Source organism: Schistocerca serialis, chromosome 9, assembly GCF_023864345.2.
Source record: "Schistocerca serialis cubense isolate TAMUIC-IGC-003099 chromosome 9, iqSchSeri2.2, whole genome shotgun sequence".
Classification (NCBI taxonomy): Eukaryota; Metazoa; Arthropoda; class Insecta; order Orthoptera; family Acrididae; genus Schistocerca; species Schistocerca serialis.
In genome coordinates, this window is record NC_064646.1 from 15,131,384 (window position 1) to 15,149,164 (window position 17,781).

General features: G+C 40.2%; 1 protein-coding gene across 5 annotated transcripts in view; it reads left to right on the top strand.

Moving 5' to 3' along the window:
* The window catches only part of LOC126419295 (2-oxoglutarate dehydrogenase complex component E1-like), a 135,005-nt gene that overhangs the window by 56,872 nt on the left and 60,352 nt on the right, over window positions 1–17,781 (top strand). For all 5 annotated transcript variants that reach the window (XM_050086464.1, XM_050086463.1, XM_050086467.1 and 2 more), the window contains 4 exons: window positions 3,215–3,443; window positions 8,857–9,007; window positions 10,771–10,898; window positions 11,211–11,389. In XM_050086464.1, coding sequence (XP_049942421.1) covers window positions 3,215–3,443; window positions 8,857–9,007; window positions 10,771–10,898; window positions 11,211–11,389 — 687 coding nt within the window. The remainder of the gene's footprint in view (window positions 1–3,214; window positions 3,444–8,856; window positions 9,008–10,770; window positions 10,899–11,210; window positions 11,390–17,781) is intronic.

Genomic DNA, 17,781 nt, shown 5'->3' on the forward strand with positions numbered 1-17,781 from the left:
TTTAAATATATTGATGACATCTTTGCCATAAGGATTCATGGTGAGGCTAATTAAAATTTTTATGATCTCTAGATACATTCTCACAACTCAATTTCGCATGGACCTATTCCAAATCCCATGGTACTTTCCTTGATATTGACCTCATCCTCATTGAGGTTCAGCTACACACTTCTGTCCATATTAAACCTCCTAACAAGCAACAGTACTTAGATTTTGACAGTTGCCATCCTTTCCATGTCAAATGTTCCATCCCATGCAGACTCTTTACAACAAAGCACCATCATTGTCAATCCAGTCTTCACTGGACAAAGTTACCCATTGTTCAAAAGCAGATTCCTTGAGACATCATATCTAATCCTAGTACTGCTGATCCATCCAAAAAACTACTGAAATCACACCCTGAAGTGGGGTCCATTCTGTCCTGACTTTTTTTTCCTCCCACCACACCTACAATAGCTTCACCACCACTACGCCTACTCCCTCCCCATCTCCACAGTATCCTGGTCAGACTCTATGCTGCTCCTGCACCCATTTCCTTACCCTATGGCTCCAGTCCCTATGATTACTCATGCTGTAAGACTTGCCCTATGCACCCTCCTACTACCACCTGCACCAGCCCAGTAACTGGCAAAACATATACAATCAAAAGGGAGAGCTATCTGTGAGACATGATGCTGTGTACCAGTAAATTGAAACACTGTTCAGACTTACACATTGGTATAACAAGCACCAAGTCATTAGTTATGATGAATGGACTTAGAAAAGGGGGTATACTGACAGCACACATTGTCCTGTTACAGAACATGCTCTGCAACATGAGTCATGATCTTAGTGTCTGTTGTACCTCTTGTGCTATCTGGATTCTCCTGCCTGACATCAGTTTCTCAGTATCTCATATGTGAGAACTGGCATTACAACACGCCCTTGGTTGCCAGCCACCTGGCCTTAATTTACATTAACACCTTAGATCTCAAAATTTTCTTTTAGTCACTATTCCTTTGTTCACTACCTTTTAGTTTTCTATATCTTTTATTTTCTGTCTTGTCTTTTTTACACTCCCCCCCCCCCCCCCCCCTCCCCACCTCCCATGTCTAACATGTCTGCTATACAGGGTGTTTGGGGAGGAAAGGTCAATATTTTAAACAGTGATAGTATAAGTAATTCTGAAGAAAAAATGATGTATGAACATTGGTATGGGTATTGAAAGGAACTTTAATTTGCAAAATTGATTGCACAGTATGAACGTATACCCAATACAATTGGACCGTAACATGATTTTCTTGCAAACAGTGCACGGGTACATGCCATGTTTACGCTATGCAACCTACCACATTTTATGTGGCATACACAGTACAATCACCCATTGTTTCTGCAATTGTACCGTGTTAGCCGCATTGTGTAGTGTACCAGTGATGGATCGGTTAGCTGTGTAGCGTATGGTGTTCACTGTGTTTCTACAAGCACTGCTAACAATGCCACACATTTAGAGTAGTGAGGAATATGCAGATATGGTGTATGTTTACGGCTTCTGCGAAGGTAGTGCTACCACTGCAAGAGAGGAATACCACAGACACTTTCTGACTTGGTGATTACCTGATCACAGGGTGTTTACCAAACTGTTTATCACTTTGCATGCAACAGACATTTTTTGTCCAAGCGTGCATGTCCACACGTATATGGGAAACATTACATGCGGAAAACCTGTATCCATTTCGCATACAGCATGTCCAAAATGTCTATGTTGGCGACAATGTCCAATGACTTCAACTCTTGTCACTGGATAATTGAGAATAGTCATTTGCTTCCATATATACTATTCACTGACAAAGCCCAGTTTTCACGACGTGGAATAAACAACACACGCAATAATCATTGATGGTCACGGGAAAATACACAAGCTTCAGTGGATATCAATTTCCAAGTTCATTTTGCGATAAATGTTTGGTGCAGCATGATCGGTAACCTTTTGGTAGGTCCATTTGTTATCAATCAGTAATTGGGAGAGAGATACTCACGTTTTTTGGAAAATTCGTTTGTGGAACAATTGGAAGACGTTCCTTTAGCCAAGCGAACTGGAATGTACTTTCAACGTGACAGTGCCCCTCCACATGTTACCTTATGTGTGAGGGACCATCTCAAACGCACCCACCCTAATCGCTGGATTGGCCATGGCAGTGCTATTAACTGGCCTCCAAGATCACCTGACCTTATATCTTTAGATTTGTTTTGTGGCGTTGGATGAAATCAGAAGTGCACAAAGTGAAGGTAAATACACAAGATGAACTGCTTCGTCGCATCATGGACGCTGCTGAATTGATTAGGAACCAACCACAGGCAATTGAACAAGCAACACAACATTGACGTTCATGGTGGGATATTCAAACCTGTTCTGTGAACTTTACAACATCTGTACGATAAGTGTTAAAGCCATTTGCAAAAGATGTGGTACAGCTTTTTCAACTGAATACATGCAACATGCATGTTGTAATGCATTATGTACTAAATGCAAAGTAAACAAACATTATGTAAAATTGTGTTACATAACTGTACTTCTCTGTAACATTGTTTTCAAGAAAATCACATTACAGTCCAGTTGTATTGCATATACGTTCACGTTGTGCACATCAATTTTGCAGAATTGAAGTTCCTTTCAATACCCATACCTCCCTAACGAAGCATTTGCGGACCTATGTTCGTATAACATTTTTTGTTCAGAATTACTGGGACTATCACTGTGTACAATGTTTTGTCAGTAACCTCTGTCTTGCTTATTACCCTTATGTTTTCAAATCTCATTCTGTGCGACATCCAACAATCAGTCTTTCCTTCTCATCCCATCCACTAAGTCCAACCTGACGCAGGATACAGGCCAACTTTTCTGAACTCTCCTCATTCCATAAACCTTGCCAGTCTCTTCCCTTCATCCTTCTTCCATCCCCTTCAACCTATCTGTCAGAAGAAGGGGCCACTGGCTCCAGAAGGTTGCACATTTCCTTAACTTTTGTATGCAGTTTCTCCTGCCACTGCTTGGTGAGTAGATTCTTTCAATCTGTCCAGTTCTACTACATTGTTAGCTGCTACACTACTGCACTGTGAAATTCCTGGATAAAGATTCAACAGATGACAACCATTGGCTTTAAAGAGTAAACAGACAAAAAAGATATTACAAGATTATCATGGTATTTACGTTAAACAAGGTAAACTTTATTTCCAGGATGTTCGTGACAAATATGAGAAAATATGTGAAGATGCTTTGGAAAATGCGAGAAAAGAGACACACATAAAGTATAAGGACTGGCTTGATTCTCCATGGTCTGGTTTCTTTGAAGGCAAAGATCCACTGAAAGTATCTCCAACTGGTGTCAAGGAGGACACCCTGGTTCACATTGGCAAGAAAATGTCATCACCACCACCAAATGCTGCAGAATTTGAAATACATAGAGGTTTGTATTAAATTATTCAATAACTCTCTCTCTGTCTCTCTCTCTCTCTCTCTCTCTCTCTCTCTCTCTCTCTCTCTCTCTCTCTCTCAAGATGTTACCTTGAGGAAATAGCTGAGATGGTCTTAGCAAGGTCAGAGTAGAAAAAAATTATCCTACCTTTCACAAATGTTAGGTACTACTTGAAGAGGAAAGAGGGATAGGTTGGAAAAAATTGATGGGAGGGTGGCTCACTGTGACTATAGGATGAGGGATGAGACGGACCAGTAATTTGCTCCCTTTCATTCTGGGTCTGAATGATGTGCCCTTCCTGTATAACATTGCCCAAGATATCACTTTTTCTTTCTTGAGGAAGGAACTAATAGTTCCAAAAGTTAGGACAACTGTGCTGTGTGTGTGTTTGGGGGGGGGGGGGGGGGGTAGTAGCAGTACTAAAAGTTTTTTGTCTGGAAGGTGTACTGATCAAAAGTTCGGTCTCAAAATTTTATAGTATTCTCAAATTAATTCTGCTTTTGATACAATGCTGTTATTAAAAGGAAGACCACTCATCATTTAATGGAAATGTTAAATGTTCGATGGGCAGCTTAACAAGAAGTTGAACATATTGGTTCAACTTTTAAACATGGATTGTTTGTCTGAGAGCACAAGTATGATGGTGATAGACTGTTGTAATAGTTCAAAATAAGAAAAAACTTTTTGATGCCTATAGTGATTTTCGTGGTTAGTTGGGGCTGCGTTTGTTAAAGCATGTCTACTTTGCAAAATTCCTCACTAGTCGACAGATTTTAGAAGACAACCGGCTCATTACTTAAAGCCACACTTAAGTCTCTTATTAATCTTTTGTACAATCTGGTATTGTGTGGAAGTTGTCCTGGAGACACCTAATTAACATTGTTGTTGTTGTGGTCTTCAGTCCTGAGACTGGTTTGATGCAGCTCTCCATGCTGCTCTATCCTGTGCAAGCTTCTTCATCTCCCAGTACCTACTGCAACCTACATCCTTCTGAATCTGCTTAGTGTATTCATCTCTTGGTCTCCCTCTACGATTTTTACCCTCCACGCTGCCCTCCAGTGCTAAATTTGTGATCCCTTGATGCCTCAAAACATGTCCTACCAACCGATCCCTTCTTCAAGTCAAGTTGTGCCACAAACTTCTCTTCTCCCCAACCCTATTCAATACCACCTCATTAGTTACATGATCTACCCACCTTATCTTCAGCATTCTTCTGTAGCACCACATTTCGAAAACTTCTATTCTCTTCTTGTCCAAACTAGTTATCGTCCATGTTTCACTTCCATACATGGCTACACTCCATACAAATACTTTCAGAAACGACTTCCTGACACTTAAATCTATACTCGACGTTAACAAATTTCTCTTCTTCAGAAACGATTTCCTTGCCATTGCCAGTCTACATGTTATATCCTCTCTACTTCGACCATCATCAGTTATTTTACTCCCTAAATAACAAAACTCCTTTACTACTTTAAGTGTCTCATTTCTTAATCTAATTCCCTCAGCATCACCCGATTTAATTTGACTACATTTCATTATCCTCGTTTTGCTTTTGTTGATGTTCATCTTATAGCCTCCTTTCAAGACACTGGCCATTCCGTTCAAGTGCTCTTCCAAGTCCTTTGCTGTCTCTGACAGAATTACAATGTCATCGGCGAACCTCAAAGTTTTTACTTCTTCTCCATGAATTTTAATACCTACTCCGAATTTTTTTTTTTTTTTTGTTTCCTTTACTGCTTGCTCAATATACAGATTGAATAACATCGGGGAGAGGCTACAACCCTGTCTCACTCCTTTCCCAACCACTGCTTCCCTTTCATGCCCCTCGACTCTTACAACTGCCATCTGGTTTCTGTACAAATTGTAAATAGCCTTTCGCTCCCTGTATTTTACCCCTGCCACCTTCAGAATTTGAAAGAGAGTATTCCAGTTAACATTGTCAAAAGCTTTCTCTAAGTCTACAAATGCTAGAAATGTAGGTTTGCCTTTTCTTAGTCTTTCTTCTAAGATAAGTCGTAAGGTTAGTATTGCCTCACGTGTTCCAACATTTCTACGGAATCCAAACTGATCTTCCCCGAGGTCGGCTTCTACCAGCTTTTCCATTCGTCTGTAAAGAATTCGCGTTAGTATTTTGCAGCTGTGACTTATTAAACTGATAGTTCGGTAATTTTCACATCTGTCAACATCTGCTTTCTTTGGGATTGGAATTATTATATTCTTCTTGAAGTCTGAGGGTATTTCGCCTGTCTCATACATCTTGCTCACCAGATGGTAGAGTTTTGTCAGGACTGGCACTCCCAAGCCCATCAGTAGTTCTAATGGAATGTTGTCTACTCCCGGGGCCTTGTTTCGACTCAGGTCTTTCAGTGCTCTGTCAAACTCTTCACGCAGTATCTTATCTCCCATTTCGTCTTCATCTACATCCTCTTCCATTTCCATAATATTGCCCTCAAGCACATCGCCCTTGTATAAACTCTCTATATACTCCTTCCATATACTCCTTCCACCTTTCTGCCTTCCCTTCTTTGCTTAGAACTGGGTTGCCATCTGAGTTCTTGATATTCATACAAGTGGTTCTCTTCTCTCCAAATGTGTCTTTAATTTTCCTGTAGGCAGTACCTATCTTACCCCTAGTGAGACAAAGCTCTACATCCTTACATTTGTCTTCTAGCCATCCCTGCTTAGCCATTTTGCACTTCCTGTCGATCTCATTTTTGAGACGTTTGTATTCCTTTTTGCCTGCTTCATTTACTGCATTTTTATATTTTCTCCTTTCATCAATTAAATTCAATATTTCTTCTGTTACCCAAGGATTTCTATTAGCCCTCGTCTTTTTACCTACTTGATCGTCTGCTGCCTTCACTACTTCATCCCTCAGAGCTACCCATTCTTCTTCTACTGTATTTCTTTCCCCCATTCCTGTCAATTGTTCCCTTATGCTCTCCCTGAAACTCTCTACAACCTCTGGTTCTTTCAGTTTATCTAGGTCCCATCTCTTTAAATTCCCACCTTTTTGCAGTTTCTTCAGTTTCAATCTGCAGTTCATAACCAATAGATTGTGGTCAGAATCCACATCTGCCCCTGGAAATGTCTTACAATTTAAAACCTGGTTCCTAAATCTCTGTCTTACCATTATATAATCTATCTGATACCTTTTAGTATCTCCAGGATTCTTCCAGGTATACAACCTTCTTCTATGATTCTTGAACCAAGTGTTAGCTATGATTAAGTCATGCTCTGTGCAAAATTCTACAAGGCGGCTTCCTCTTTCATTTCTTCCCCCCAATCCATATTCACCCACTATGTTTCCTTCTCTCCCTTTTCCTACTGACGAATTCCAGTCACCCATGACTATTAAATTTTTATCTCCCTTCACTACCTGAATAATTTCTTTTATCTCGTCATACATTTCATCTATTTCTTCATCATCTGCAGAGCTAGTTGGCGTACAAACTTGTACTACTGTAGTAGGCATGGGCTTTGTGTCTATCTTGGCCACAATAATGCATTCACTATGCTGTTTGTAGTAGCTAACCCGCACTCCTATTTTTTATTCATTATTAAACCTACTCCTGCATTACCCCTATTTGATTTTGTATTTATAACCCTGTAATCACCTGACCAAAAGTCTTGTTCCTCCTGCCCCCGAACTTCACTAATTCCCACTATATCTAACTTTAACCTATCCATTTCCCTTTTTAAATTTTCTAACCTACCTGCCCGATTAAGGGATCTGACATTCCACGCTCTGATCCGTAGAACGCCAGTTTTCTTTCTCCTGATAACGACGTCCTCTTGAGTAGTCCCCGCCCAGTGATCCGAATGGGGGACTATTTTACCTCCGGAATATTTTACCCAAGAGGACGCAATCATCATTTAATCATACAGTAAAGCTGCATTTCCTCGGGAAAAATTATGGCTGTAGTTTCCCCTTGCTTTCAGCCGTTCTCAGTACCAGCACAGCAAGGCCGTTTTGGTTAATGTTACAAGGCCAGATCAGTCAATCATCCAGACTGTTGCCCCTGCAACTACTGAAAAGGCTGTTGCCCCTCTTCAGGAACCACATGTTTGTCTGGCCTCTCAACAGATACCGCTCCTTTGTGGTTGCACCTACGATACAGCCATCTGTATCGCTGAGGCACGCAAGCCTCCCCACCAACGGCAAGGTCCATGGTTCATTATCATTCCAAAATTAACCTTGGTGCAGCCCCATCCTTAACTTCATGTCCCTTGGATTATTTCTGCAAATTATAGCACAACAATAAACAAGCAGTTCTCACTATGATGTCACACAATACTTGCTATGTGTGCATTATAGACATGATGGTGTGGCAGTGACAGACTCCCTTTCTAGATTCAGTTACAACTGTAAAAGTTCATACGTCATTGCTCGTGTTCCAGTCTTTTTATAATGTTCGTGTACATTTGTGCATTTCTTACTTGAAGTACAAAACACTTAGAAAAAACATACGTGGTTAAAGTTCATTCATCAGAGGATTTTCTACATGACCAATTCACAATCAGTTTACATGCAGCAAAGAAATTCTTATTGTCAGTAATATAGGTTCAATGCTTTGGCTCCATACGTTCCTCTGTCAGTGTTGACAGCACTCACACTACAAGGCCTCACCTCTTTCAGCAACGGGTGTTCAGCTTTGAACCCCCCCACCCCCTTGCTCCTCCCACCATATGAATTGATGTCTGTGCTGGCTAATGTTACTCCTGGTGTGCAAGCAGAATCATTATACTTTCCGATCTAAATGAAAGAAACGAAAGTGTGATGTGCCTCATTGAACTTCTGTCAGGTCCTGAGTAATTACTCATTCAATTTTGCATGTGATTTAAGACTGATTTCTAGTTTGTGTTCAGTTTGTTCTGTGACTAATTTAACTGTAGTGATGTAATGGATGATAAGCTCAAAATGTGTAATCAAATGCGAATTTACCAAATAAATATATGGGGTTATTAATAAGTACCTCAGTTTCTAAAAGTTTAGATTTGTCATATGCGCTGTGGTTTTGTTGGAGAACTCACCACTGGTAGGCAGGTGTATCAGAACAAGTAGACAAATCAACTGCTCTGTATTGTTGCCTTGAATGAACATGCACCTCCCATGCTGATAGGCAACCCATCGAAGTTTTCCAAAGCAGGCTGCTTTCATTGTGCTCTCCTGGATACCACAGCAGCAGTGACTTCAGTGAATTGTATGCACATATTGACATTTGCTGCATCACAAATGGTGCTCCAAAACTAATAACATATTGTAAATGAGAGTTTGGAGAGGCTCTATCCACTGATGCTGTTTTTGTATGTCTTGTAGTTTTCACAGCCTTTTTATTTTAATTTGTTGCTGTTGGCAAAATAGTAATCATTGCATTAATATTTATTATGCTTTGTTTAGGTTTGGAACGTATATTGAAAGCACGAATGGAAATGGTGGAGTCAAGAACAGTTGACTGGGCTCTTGGTGAAGCAATGGCTTTTGGTTCACTGCTGAAGGAAGGAATCCATGTACGCTTGAGTGGACAAGATGTGGAGAGAGGCACATTCAGGTATGCAACTTCACCTCAGACATTACAGTTAAATATATCCTGAAAGCAAATGGGATTCGCCTTGTCCTGATTTATTGATTTTTGGAATGTTTGCTGCATTTATTTTTCATCCACCTATAGTTACATTGGGAACTTCAAAATGAAAAGAGGTTGGAATGTGACAATATTAGGAGAAGGAAAGTAGCTACTCACTATATAGCGGATATGCTGAGTCGCGGATAGGCACAACAGAAAAACTCTCATAACTATAGCTTTCAGCCATTAAGGCCTTTCTGAACAACATACACACAAACGCGCGCATATGTGCACTCACACAAACGCAACTCACACACACAACTGCAGTCTCAGGCAACTCAAAAAACACTGCGAGCAGCAGCACCAGTGCATGATGTGAGTGGCGACTGGGTTGGGGTAAGGAGAAGGTTGAGGTGGGGAAGGGGAGGGATAGTATGATGGGGGTGGCGGACAGACATTAGTCCAGCCCCTTCCCTGTTCCCATTCCAGTACTACACAGCCGTCATTCCACCGCCACAATCAGCCCTTTTATTTTTCTCCTTTTCCGCTACTTCCCCCGTCCCCCCCTCCCCACCTCTTCCCTGCCCCCCGTCTAACATGCAGCACACTGTCCGCCACCCCCACAGTACTATCCCTCCCCCTATCTGCCCCAGCCTCCTCCTTACCACCACCCAGTCGCAACTCCCATCGTGCACTGGTAATGCTGCTCGCAGTGTGGTTGCAGTTGCGTGAGACTGAAGTTGTGCGTGAGGGTTGTGTTTGCATGGGGGTGTGTGTGTATCTATTGTTGACGAAGGCCTTAATGCCCGAAAGCTATAATTGTGAGTGTCTTTTTTTTGTTGTGCCTATGTGCGACTCAGAGTCTCCGCTATATGGTGAGTAGCAACTTTCCTTCTCTTAATATTATTGCAGTCTATCTTGGATTTTCCATTGTTTGAAAATTGAAACAAGGACGTTGTGTTGGTGTAATTCATGAGATGCAGACTTTTGCTGGATTGTTACAGATACTTGTTCCACATTAGAAAATTGTCATTCCACCCTTCAGTTGGAGAGGCTGTTATTCGTTTGGACTTTTGATACTAAATAGTTGGCTGCCTTGACCTGGAACATCAAAATGACCTTAATTGTTTGATATTTGTGCCCTTGGTAGGAGATGAAGTCAGAGAATGGTAGATGTCCAGTAACGTACAAAAATATCTAAAAAATGTGATTTATTATCCACCTAGTTTAAGATATGTTCTTTTTAGTTAATTGCCTCATGTGGATGTGAGTTGTAATCTTTGCAATTCTGCAAAGATGTTTTTTCTTAGTTGCTCTTTCCAGGCTTCTTTAGTGTGTTTAGCTTTGTTTGCCAATAATACATTTTTGGAATGTTCCACCCAGCTGTCTGTCTCCAAAATTAATAACATATTGTAAATGAATATTCCAAAAATTTATCATCATACTGTTCTGCTAGAGTCCCCCTGGTATATCTCCCTCAAAAATTGGTAACGTATTGTAAATTAATGTTCCAAACATATATTACCAGGATTTTCTGCTTAAGTTCTCAGGTATCTCTCTAAGAACTTCCTTAAATGCGGATGATTTAATTCTACCACTGTTGTTGTTGTTGTTGTTGTTGTGGTGGTGGTGGTGGTGGTGGTGGTGGTGGTGGTGGTGGTAATGAGAGTAATGATAGTAGTAGTACCAATACCTTCCATAAAATTGATGTTCCTTTCATTCATTTTGTCCTTTCTTTTACTTTACAGTCACAGACACCATGTACTTCACCACCAGAAAGTTGATAAAGCTACATACAGACCTCTGTGTCACATTTACCCTGATCAGGGTCCTTATATTGTTTGCAATAGCTCTTTGTCGGAGTTTGGAGTGTTGGGTAAGTTAATAGCTTTAAATTTATGTCAAATGATTGGTGTGACTAACATTTATGATGATGATGATGATGATGATGATCCTGTGGGAATTTGTAACCCTAATCTTCTCTATAGTTAAAAAAAACTGCTGAAAGATTTGTACGTCACTCATTGAGCAGCATCAGTTATTGAGAAAAGAATTCGCATGCTGCTCCTATGTAATCAGCGTAGATTCATTTCAAGTTCAGTAGTAGCATAATTACAGATTCAGTTCTTTTATTATAACCTCCATCTTCACTGGCCTTTGCCCTGTATAATAAAATACATAATTTCAGGCTTTGAACTGGGATATTCTATGACAAATCCAAATGCATTGGTTTGCTGGGAAGCCCAATTTGGAGATTTCAACAATACAGCACAATGCATCATCGACCAGTTTATATCTTCAGGCCAGGCCAAGTGGGTGCGGCAGTCTGGTCTGGTGATGTTGCTACCCCATGGACTTGAAGGGATGGTATGTATAAGTTATTGTTTAATGATAATTGAGAAAAATAAGTTTCAGAAATGAACTGAAAAAGAAAAAGAAAAATGTTTTCTGGAAGGGGTAAAATGTTCTCTGGCCTACAGCCTTGTCTAGTGGCTTCTTGGGTGAACTACACAATTGCTTCTTCTGTTTAATTATGGTGTATTATCTTCCCCTTTTGTGCGAGTCAGTCTACATTTTTTTCAAGTGTTTGTTCAGCATACTAATTGACACTCTTGAATTACAAATTGTAAAAATGTATAGTAAACAAATGAATATTTTCATACTTTCAAATTGGTTACCATCTAAATAGAACTTGAGGCAAAAGTTTCTGTACAGCACTGTTCAATGACTTGATGTTGTGCATTTAGAGTATTTGGAATATAAATTAGCCACAGAATGGAACCTGCTCTGCCAAAGGTGTTTTTACAGGGCCCTTGCTTGCTGAAAACACGGCTCTCATTTCTGTATTTAACAGCTGTATTTGAGGGAAATGTAGCTTTGTTTCTTTGCCCAGTGGGATACCTATCATCTATCTGAAGGCAAAGCTACCCTCTGCAGCAATAATCTTACCACTATTTGACTAAGTACTGGAAGTTAACGATATAACATAGTTCAAAATGAGGGGTAGGGGAGAGGGAGGGGGGGGGGGGGGGGGTGATGAAAGAAGGAACATTTAAGTACTTAAGCACAGGACAAGAAGTTTATATTTATTTATTTAACCTGATCAGATTAGGGCCATCAGGCCCTCTCTTACATCGGACCAGTGTTTCACACATGCAGCATTTCACACATCAGAGTTACATCATGAACATAGTTCAAATGAGAAAATTAGCTTACTCTAGTGACAATATGAATAAAGAGTAGTGACTAAGACCTAATAAAGTAAATGCGGAAGTATTTTTACAACAGGTGCTATACAGACAGATTATGATAAAAGCAATAATAATAACAGGAAAACAAAGAATCAAATAATAATGATAAACATGACTAAGACCTAATAAAGTAAATGCTATGACAAACATGAGAAAGATTGGCAATAGTAATGAAGGTTTGTGCAGATGTACATTAATATCTTGGTGTGTAAAGTAGATGTTTACTAGTATAGCGAGTTTTGGGTAAGGGAGATTTAAGGAGGGGGAAAGAGGGAAGTAATGAGGTGAAGTGCACTCATGTACAGAGGAAGGCATTATTGTTGCTTAAGTAGATACGTCATTAACTGTTTTTTTAAGCCGGTCATGTTTTTAAGTTCTCTAACATAACGAGGGAGGTTATTCCAGAGTCGGGTTCCCGTTACTGTAAAGGACTTGGAGAAGGTGACTGAGCGATGGAGTGGAACGGAGAGGATTTTATTGTAATGGGAATGTGTGTTTCTGTCATGTTGTTCCGACATGAGCGTTAGGGACGAGGAGAGATATGAGGGACAGTGTACATGTATAAGGCAGTAGATGAGACAGAGTGTATGGAAATCTCTGCGTTTATCTGCACGCAGCCAGGACAATTTTGCATATGCTGGTGAAATGTGATCAAAAAGTCGAACGTCACAGATATATCGGACGCAGGCATTCGTGACCAGTTCTAGACGTCGGGAATTTTCCTGAGAGAGGGCTTGTAGGATAATATCGCTGTAGTCAATGATTGGGAGTATAAGCGTTTGTACTAATTTCTTTTTCAGATCGAAAGAGAAGAGTTTTTTATATTTTTGTGGGACATGAAGGGATGCTGATGCTTTTTTGCACACTGCAGTTACGTGCTCTGTCCAATTTAGATTTTCATCTATTATTACTCCCAAACTCTTTGCTGAGGGAGAGAAGTTAGTATTTGTTCCATTTAGGATAAGAGGTGGTACAGATTCCCGATGTTTTGGGCTAATGAGCTTAAGTGAGCAACAAGTACCGCTTGGGTTTTAGATGGGTTTAGTTTTAGACCTAAGTCCTGTGCCCATTTTGACAGTGCATCGAGGTCAGTATTGAAATTTTCAATAGCTTTCTTGAGATTGCTTGGTTTTGCACATAGATACAACTGAAGGTCATCAGCATACATGTAATATTTGCAATAGGTCAGGACCGATGACACATCATTGACATAAAGAGAGAAGAGTATAGGGCCTAATACTGAGCCTTGGGGAACGCCATTGTGATTTTATATTCCCAGACAGGACGCGTTGCTGACGAGACGTCATGTATGAGCGAAACCATTGCACTGTGCTTGGTGAGAAATTTAGACCGCTAAGTTTGGCTAGTAAGATGTCGAAGTCGACAGTATCAAATGCTTTGCTGAAATCTAAGAAGCAAATGATAGTCCCTTCTTGTCTGTCCATGGCAAGTTTCAGGTCATCTGTCATCTTTATCAGAGCGGATGTTGTGCTTCGATGTTTACGGAAACCTGATTGGTATTCGTCTAGTAGGTTGTTAGTAGTTAGGTAGTTGGTGAGCTGGTCATGAACTATATATTCTAAGGCCTTTGATAGTGCAGGAAGAAGGCAGATGGGGCGGTAGTCAGAGGGTCCTTTTTAGGCAGTGGCTTAATTTGTCCCAGTTTCCAGGCCTCAGGGAAAACACTTGTGATTAATGAATCGTTGAAAATGTCTGTTATAGAGGGCAGTAGTTGGTCAATAATAAGTTTTACCATCTGGATAGTGATACCATCATGTCCAGTAGATGCTGATCTAATCCGCATTATGGCTTTCTTGACAGTACTGCAAGTGACGTGCTGTGGATAGAATTTTTCTTTGCTACAGTCGTTTATCCCCATGAAGTAATCAATGATTCTCTGTTTTTTTTGCGGATCAATTTTGGTTTTAGGTAATGTGAAGAATCAGTTTAGTTCTTCAGCTGGGACCATGGGATTTTCTGCAACTTTTATGTTGCCTAAACCGAGACTACGGAGATTTTTCCACGGGATAGCTGGTCTACATCTATTGTCAGCTAATGTACGGGCATGTCTGAGCTTAGCGTTTCTCACCGCTTGACTGACTTTGTTTCGTTTCTGCTTGTATACAGCATGATTTTCAGGTGTAGGGTGTATCTTGTATGCTCGATGTGCAGCATCTCTGAGACTCATGAGCTGTTTTACTTCATCAGTCAGCCAAGGTGCAGGTTGCCTTTTTACTTTTCTGGTCTTTATTGGAGCATATTTGTCATATAGTTGAGTAATTTTGTTAGTGAAATCCTGGAGTCTGTTGTTTATGTCCATGAGGGGAGTGGAGGTCATCCCCCAAACTATTTCTTGTGCCTCGGTTTTGAGTTCAGGCAAATTTATGCGTTTGAGGTCTCAGTATGTAGACAGTTTTTGTTTCTTTCTAGGGCATTCTAGTGAATACGTCACGGAAATGATGTCATGGGCAGAGATGCCAGGCGCAGATATTTGAGAGGTGCGGATTATTCTGTTCGGAGATTTCGTTGCGAATATATCTATGAAAGTGTGACTGGTAGTCGTGTGATGAGTAGGTGCCAGCTGAAGTAGCGTCATATTTGAGGAAGAAAGCATCCTCTTAAATTTCCCAGTGGAAGGACTATTGCACAGAAAATTAATGTTAGAGTCACCTGCTATAATTACATGTTCATATGACGATTCGAGACTAGAGAGGGCAGTTTCGAAGCGGGCGAACCCACCTACTTTAGGTGGTTTGTAAAGGACACATACTAAGCACTTTCTGTTAAGTGATTTGATCTCTCTGAACATATATTCCACTTGTTTATCTACATTGTTGTTGGATGTGTGTAGTACTGTAGGTGACAAATCAGAGCGTATGTAGGCCCCTACTCCGCCCCCTCGTCTGTTGCATCTGTCGTGCCTGAGAAAGATATAGCCATCTAGGTTTACGAAAGTTGTAGGAATACTTGGTTTGAGCCAAGTCTCTGACAAAAGTATTACGTGTATATCAGCAGTTTGAAATATATATTTGAACTCGTCGAAGTTAGCTGGCAGAGACTGGACATTTGCATGTGCAATATGCAGCTTGGTGCGTTCAGGTGTTGATTGCCCGAGGAGGCTGCCGACCGATGTTTGCGGGTCGTGGTTGGCGGTGACAAGAGGGTCTGGCATGAGGAATGCGGAAGGCGTGTGAAGGAGAGGGGGGTGAGGGAGTGTCCTCCCGGTTCTGTGCAGTGAAAGCGGCCGGGAGGGGGATGGGGTAGGTCCCCAGGGAGACGAGAAGTTTATATTATGATACCGTAAAATAAAAGTTGCTGGCAAGGTCTTGGAGACTTGGTGATCGAGATAATGCTAAAATAGTTGTGATGCCAAACCAAGAATATCCTATACTAACCACTATGGTACCTGCTGTGACTAATGGGTTCTTTAAGTTTTGATTGTAACTCATTTTCTGTGATGATACCTGGGTGCTCTTTTAAATGAGACTGTCTCAGGTAAAATTTCACGCAGGAGACATGCAATTTTAGTAAACAGTGATTGTAAACTGCACAGCCCAGAACTTGCCTGCAATGAGCACACAGATCGTGTGATGGAGGAAGGAAGGTGACAAGGTCTAAGTTTGATACAGTAATATGGGCGGAATGCAGGGAGGAACAAAGCAGTTCTTGGGAAGTCTTGAGTGAAGTTTCAGTAACTTGGTCCTGGTCATTCAGTTTGTTAACCAATTCTGAATACATGAAAACTTTTGTGATAATACATATAGGTGGTTTCACCCTGGGTGATTGTGAGCTGCCTAAATGTTTGGACAAGCTGAAGCAATAGATGTACATAAAATATAAACAAGGGTAAAATAGGTGAGAAAGTGTCAAAGGATAAAAATAATCTGAGAGAAACAAGTGTATCCATTCCGTCAGATAATGATGTTCTTCAAATTCTGAAATTTTCAGGTAGAAAGAAAAGGGGTAGGAGGAATAGTTACCCATGCTTTTGAAATGGAAGAAAAAGTTAAAATGTGTATATCGTTGCGTACTGCAGCCAGAATTTAGAAAACAGTTACACACAGTATCTGGAGTCACGTCATTACAAACAGCAACAAACATACACATGATTTTTTTTTTCAAATATGCATTGTCGTTCCTTGTTTTTTGTTGAAGGATGAAATTGAGTATTTTGCTTTCACAGAATGCGTTATGTCAATTTTCTCAGGTACAGGTGATTTCTGCCATTACCAGGAAAGCCCACTACATTACTGCTTCTAAGAAATAAGTTTACCTTTGATTATGGAGAGAATCTGTTAATAATAAGAACAGTTTGTCTTTCTCTGCTCCAATTTTTGCACATAAACTTCTAAATAACCTTTCCAAAAACTTTTGTCATCCCAGTTAGTGCAGATAGTGTTTTATACAATTGAAATAGCTTTACACAAATATTGGCACACAGAGGTAATGCAATTTTCTTCACTTTTTTTGTCTTCATGAATTTTCTCTCTCAGCAGTCTATCTGAGGGAAGTAAATTGTACAAGAATCTGGAGACATATTGCCTCCATTTCTTTTTTTTTTTTAAAAAAAAGACCATCAGTGCTTGTTTAAATTAGTAAATATATTCTAATCAGTCCCAGTCAGAATTTTTTGGTATTTTGTGTAGATTTTTCATTAATGCTGCATGTTTGAAATGTAAATGTCATACAGTGTTGCCTATCAAAATTCCGACATCATGAAAAATGTAAAAATGGGCAAAAAAAATGTACCACATACTTCGATCTGCAAATGATTTCCATTTCAGTACAACTGTGCAAAGTTGAGACATTGCATTGAATGTTGGTTGTTTCGGAGACATTTGTGTTAGTGAGAAGTGACTTCCAGCGTATGTTGTATTTCGACAGCAGCAGGATCATCGTCTATTTAGACTGCAGTTCATTATTCCACGATGTTGTTGCGTATGTTGGTCAGGATACCACGACTGTCATGCAAACATTCCATGGTACACAAAACAGGTCAGAATACTGTTGCAGAAACAGCAAAAAAAGTGTCAAATTTTCCAAGATTAACGATCTTTTACAGGAGCGTGAAACTTTGTTTCAAAACCTGGAGGAAAATCCAGAGATATTTTGGTTGTATGTAAAGTGTGCTAGCTGCAAAACACAATCAAGTGCCTTCTGTGCACGATAATAATGAAAATAATATTGATGACAGTGTTGCTAAAGCAGAGTTGCTAAACACAGCCCTCTGAAATTCCTTCACCGAACAAGATGAAGTAAATATTCCAGAATTCAAATCGAAAACAGCTTCCAACATGAGGAACTTAGAAGCAGATATCCTCAGAGTAGAGAAGCAACTTAAATCACTTAACAATAGCTTTGTACCAGTTAGGTTCCTTTCAGAGTAAGCTGATGCAGCAGCTGCATACTTATCATATACAGGTGCTCACTCAATGAAAGATCCATGTCCAAAGATTGAAAAGTTGCACAGGTCACACCAATATATTCGAGAAAGGCAATAGGAGTAAT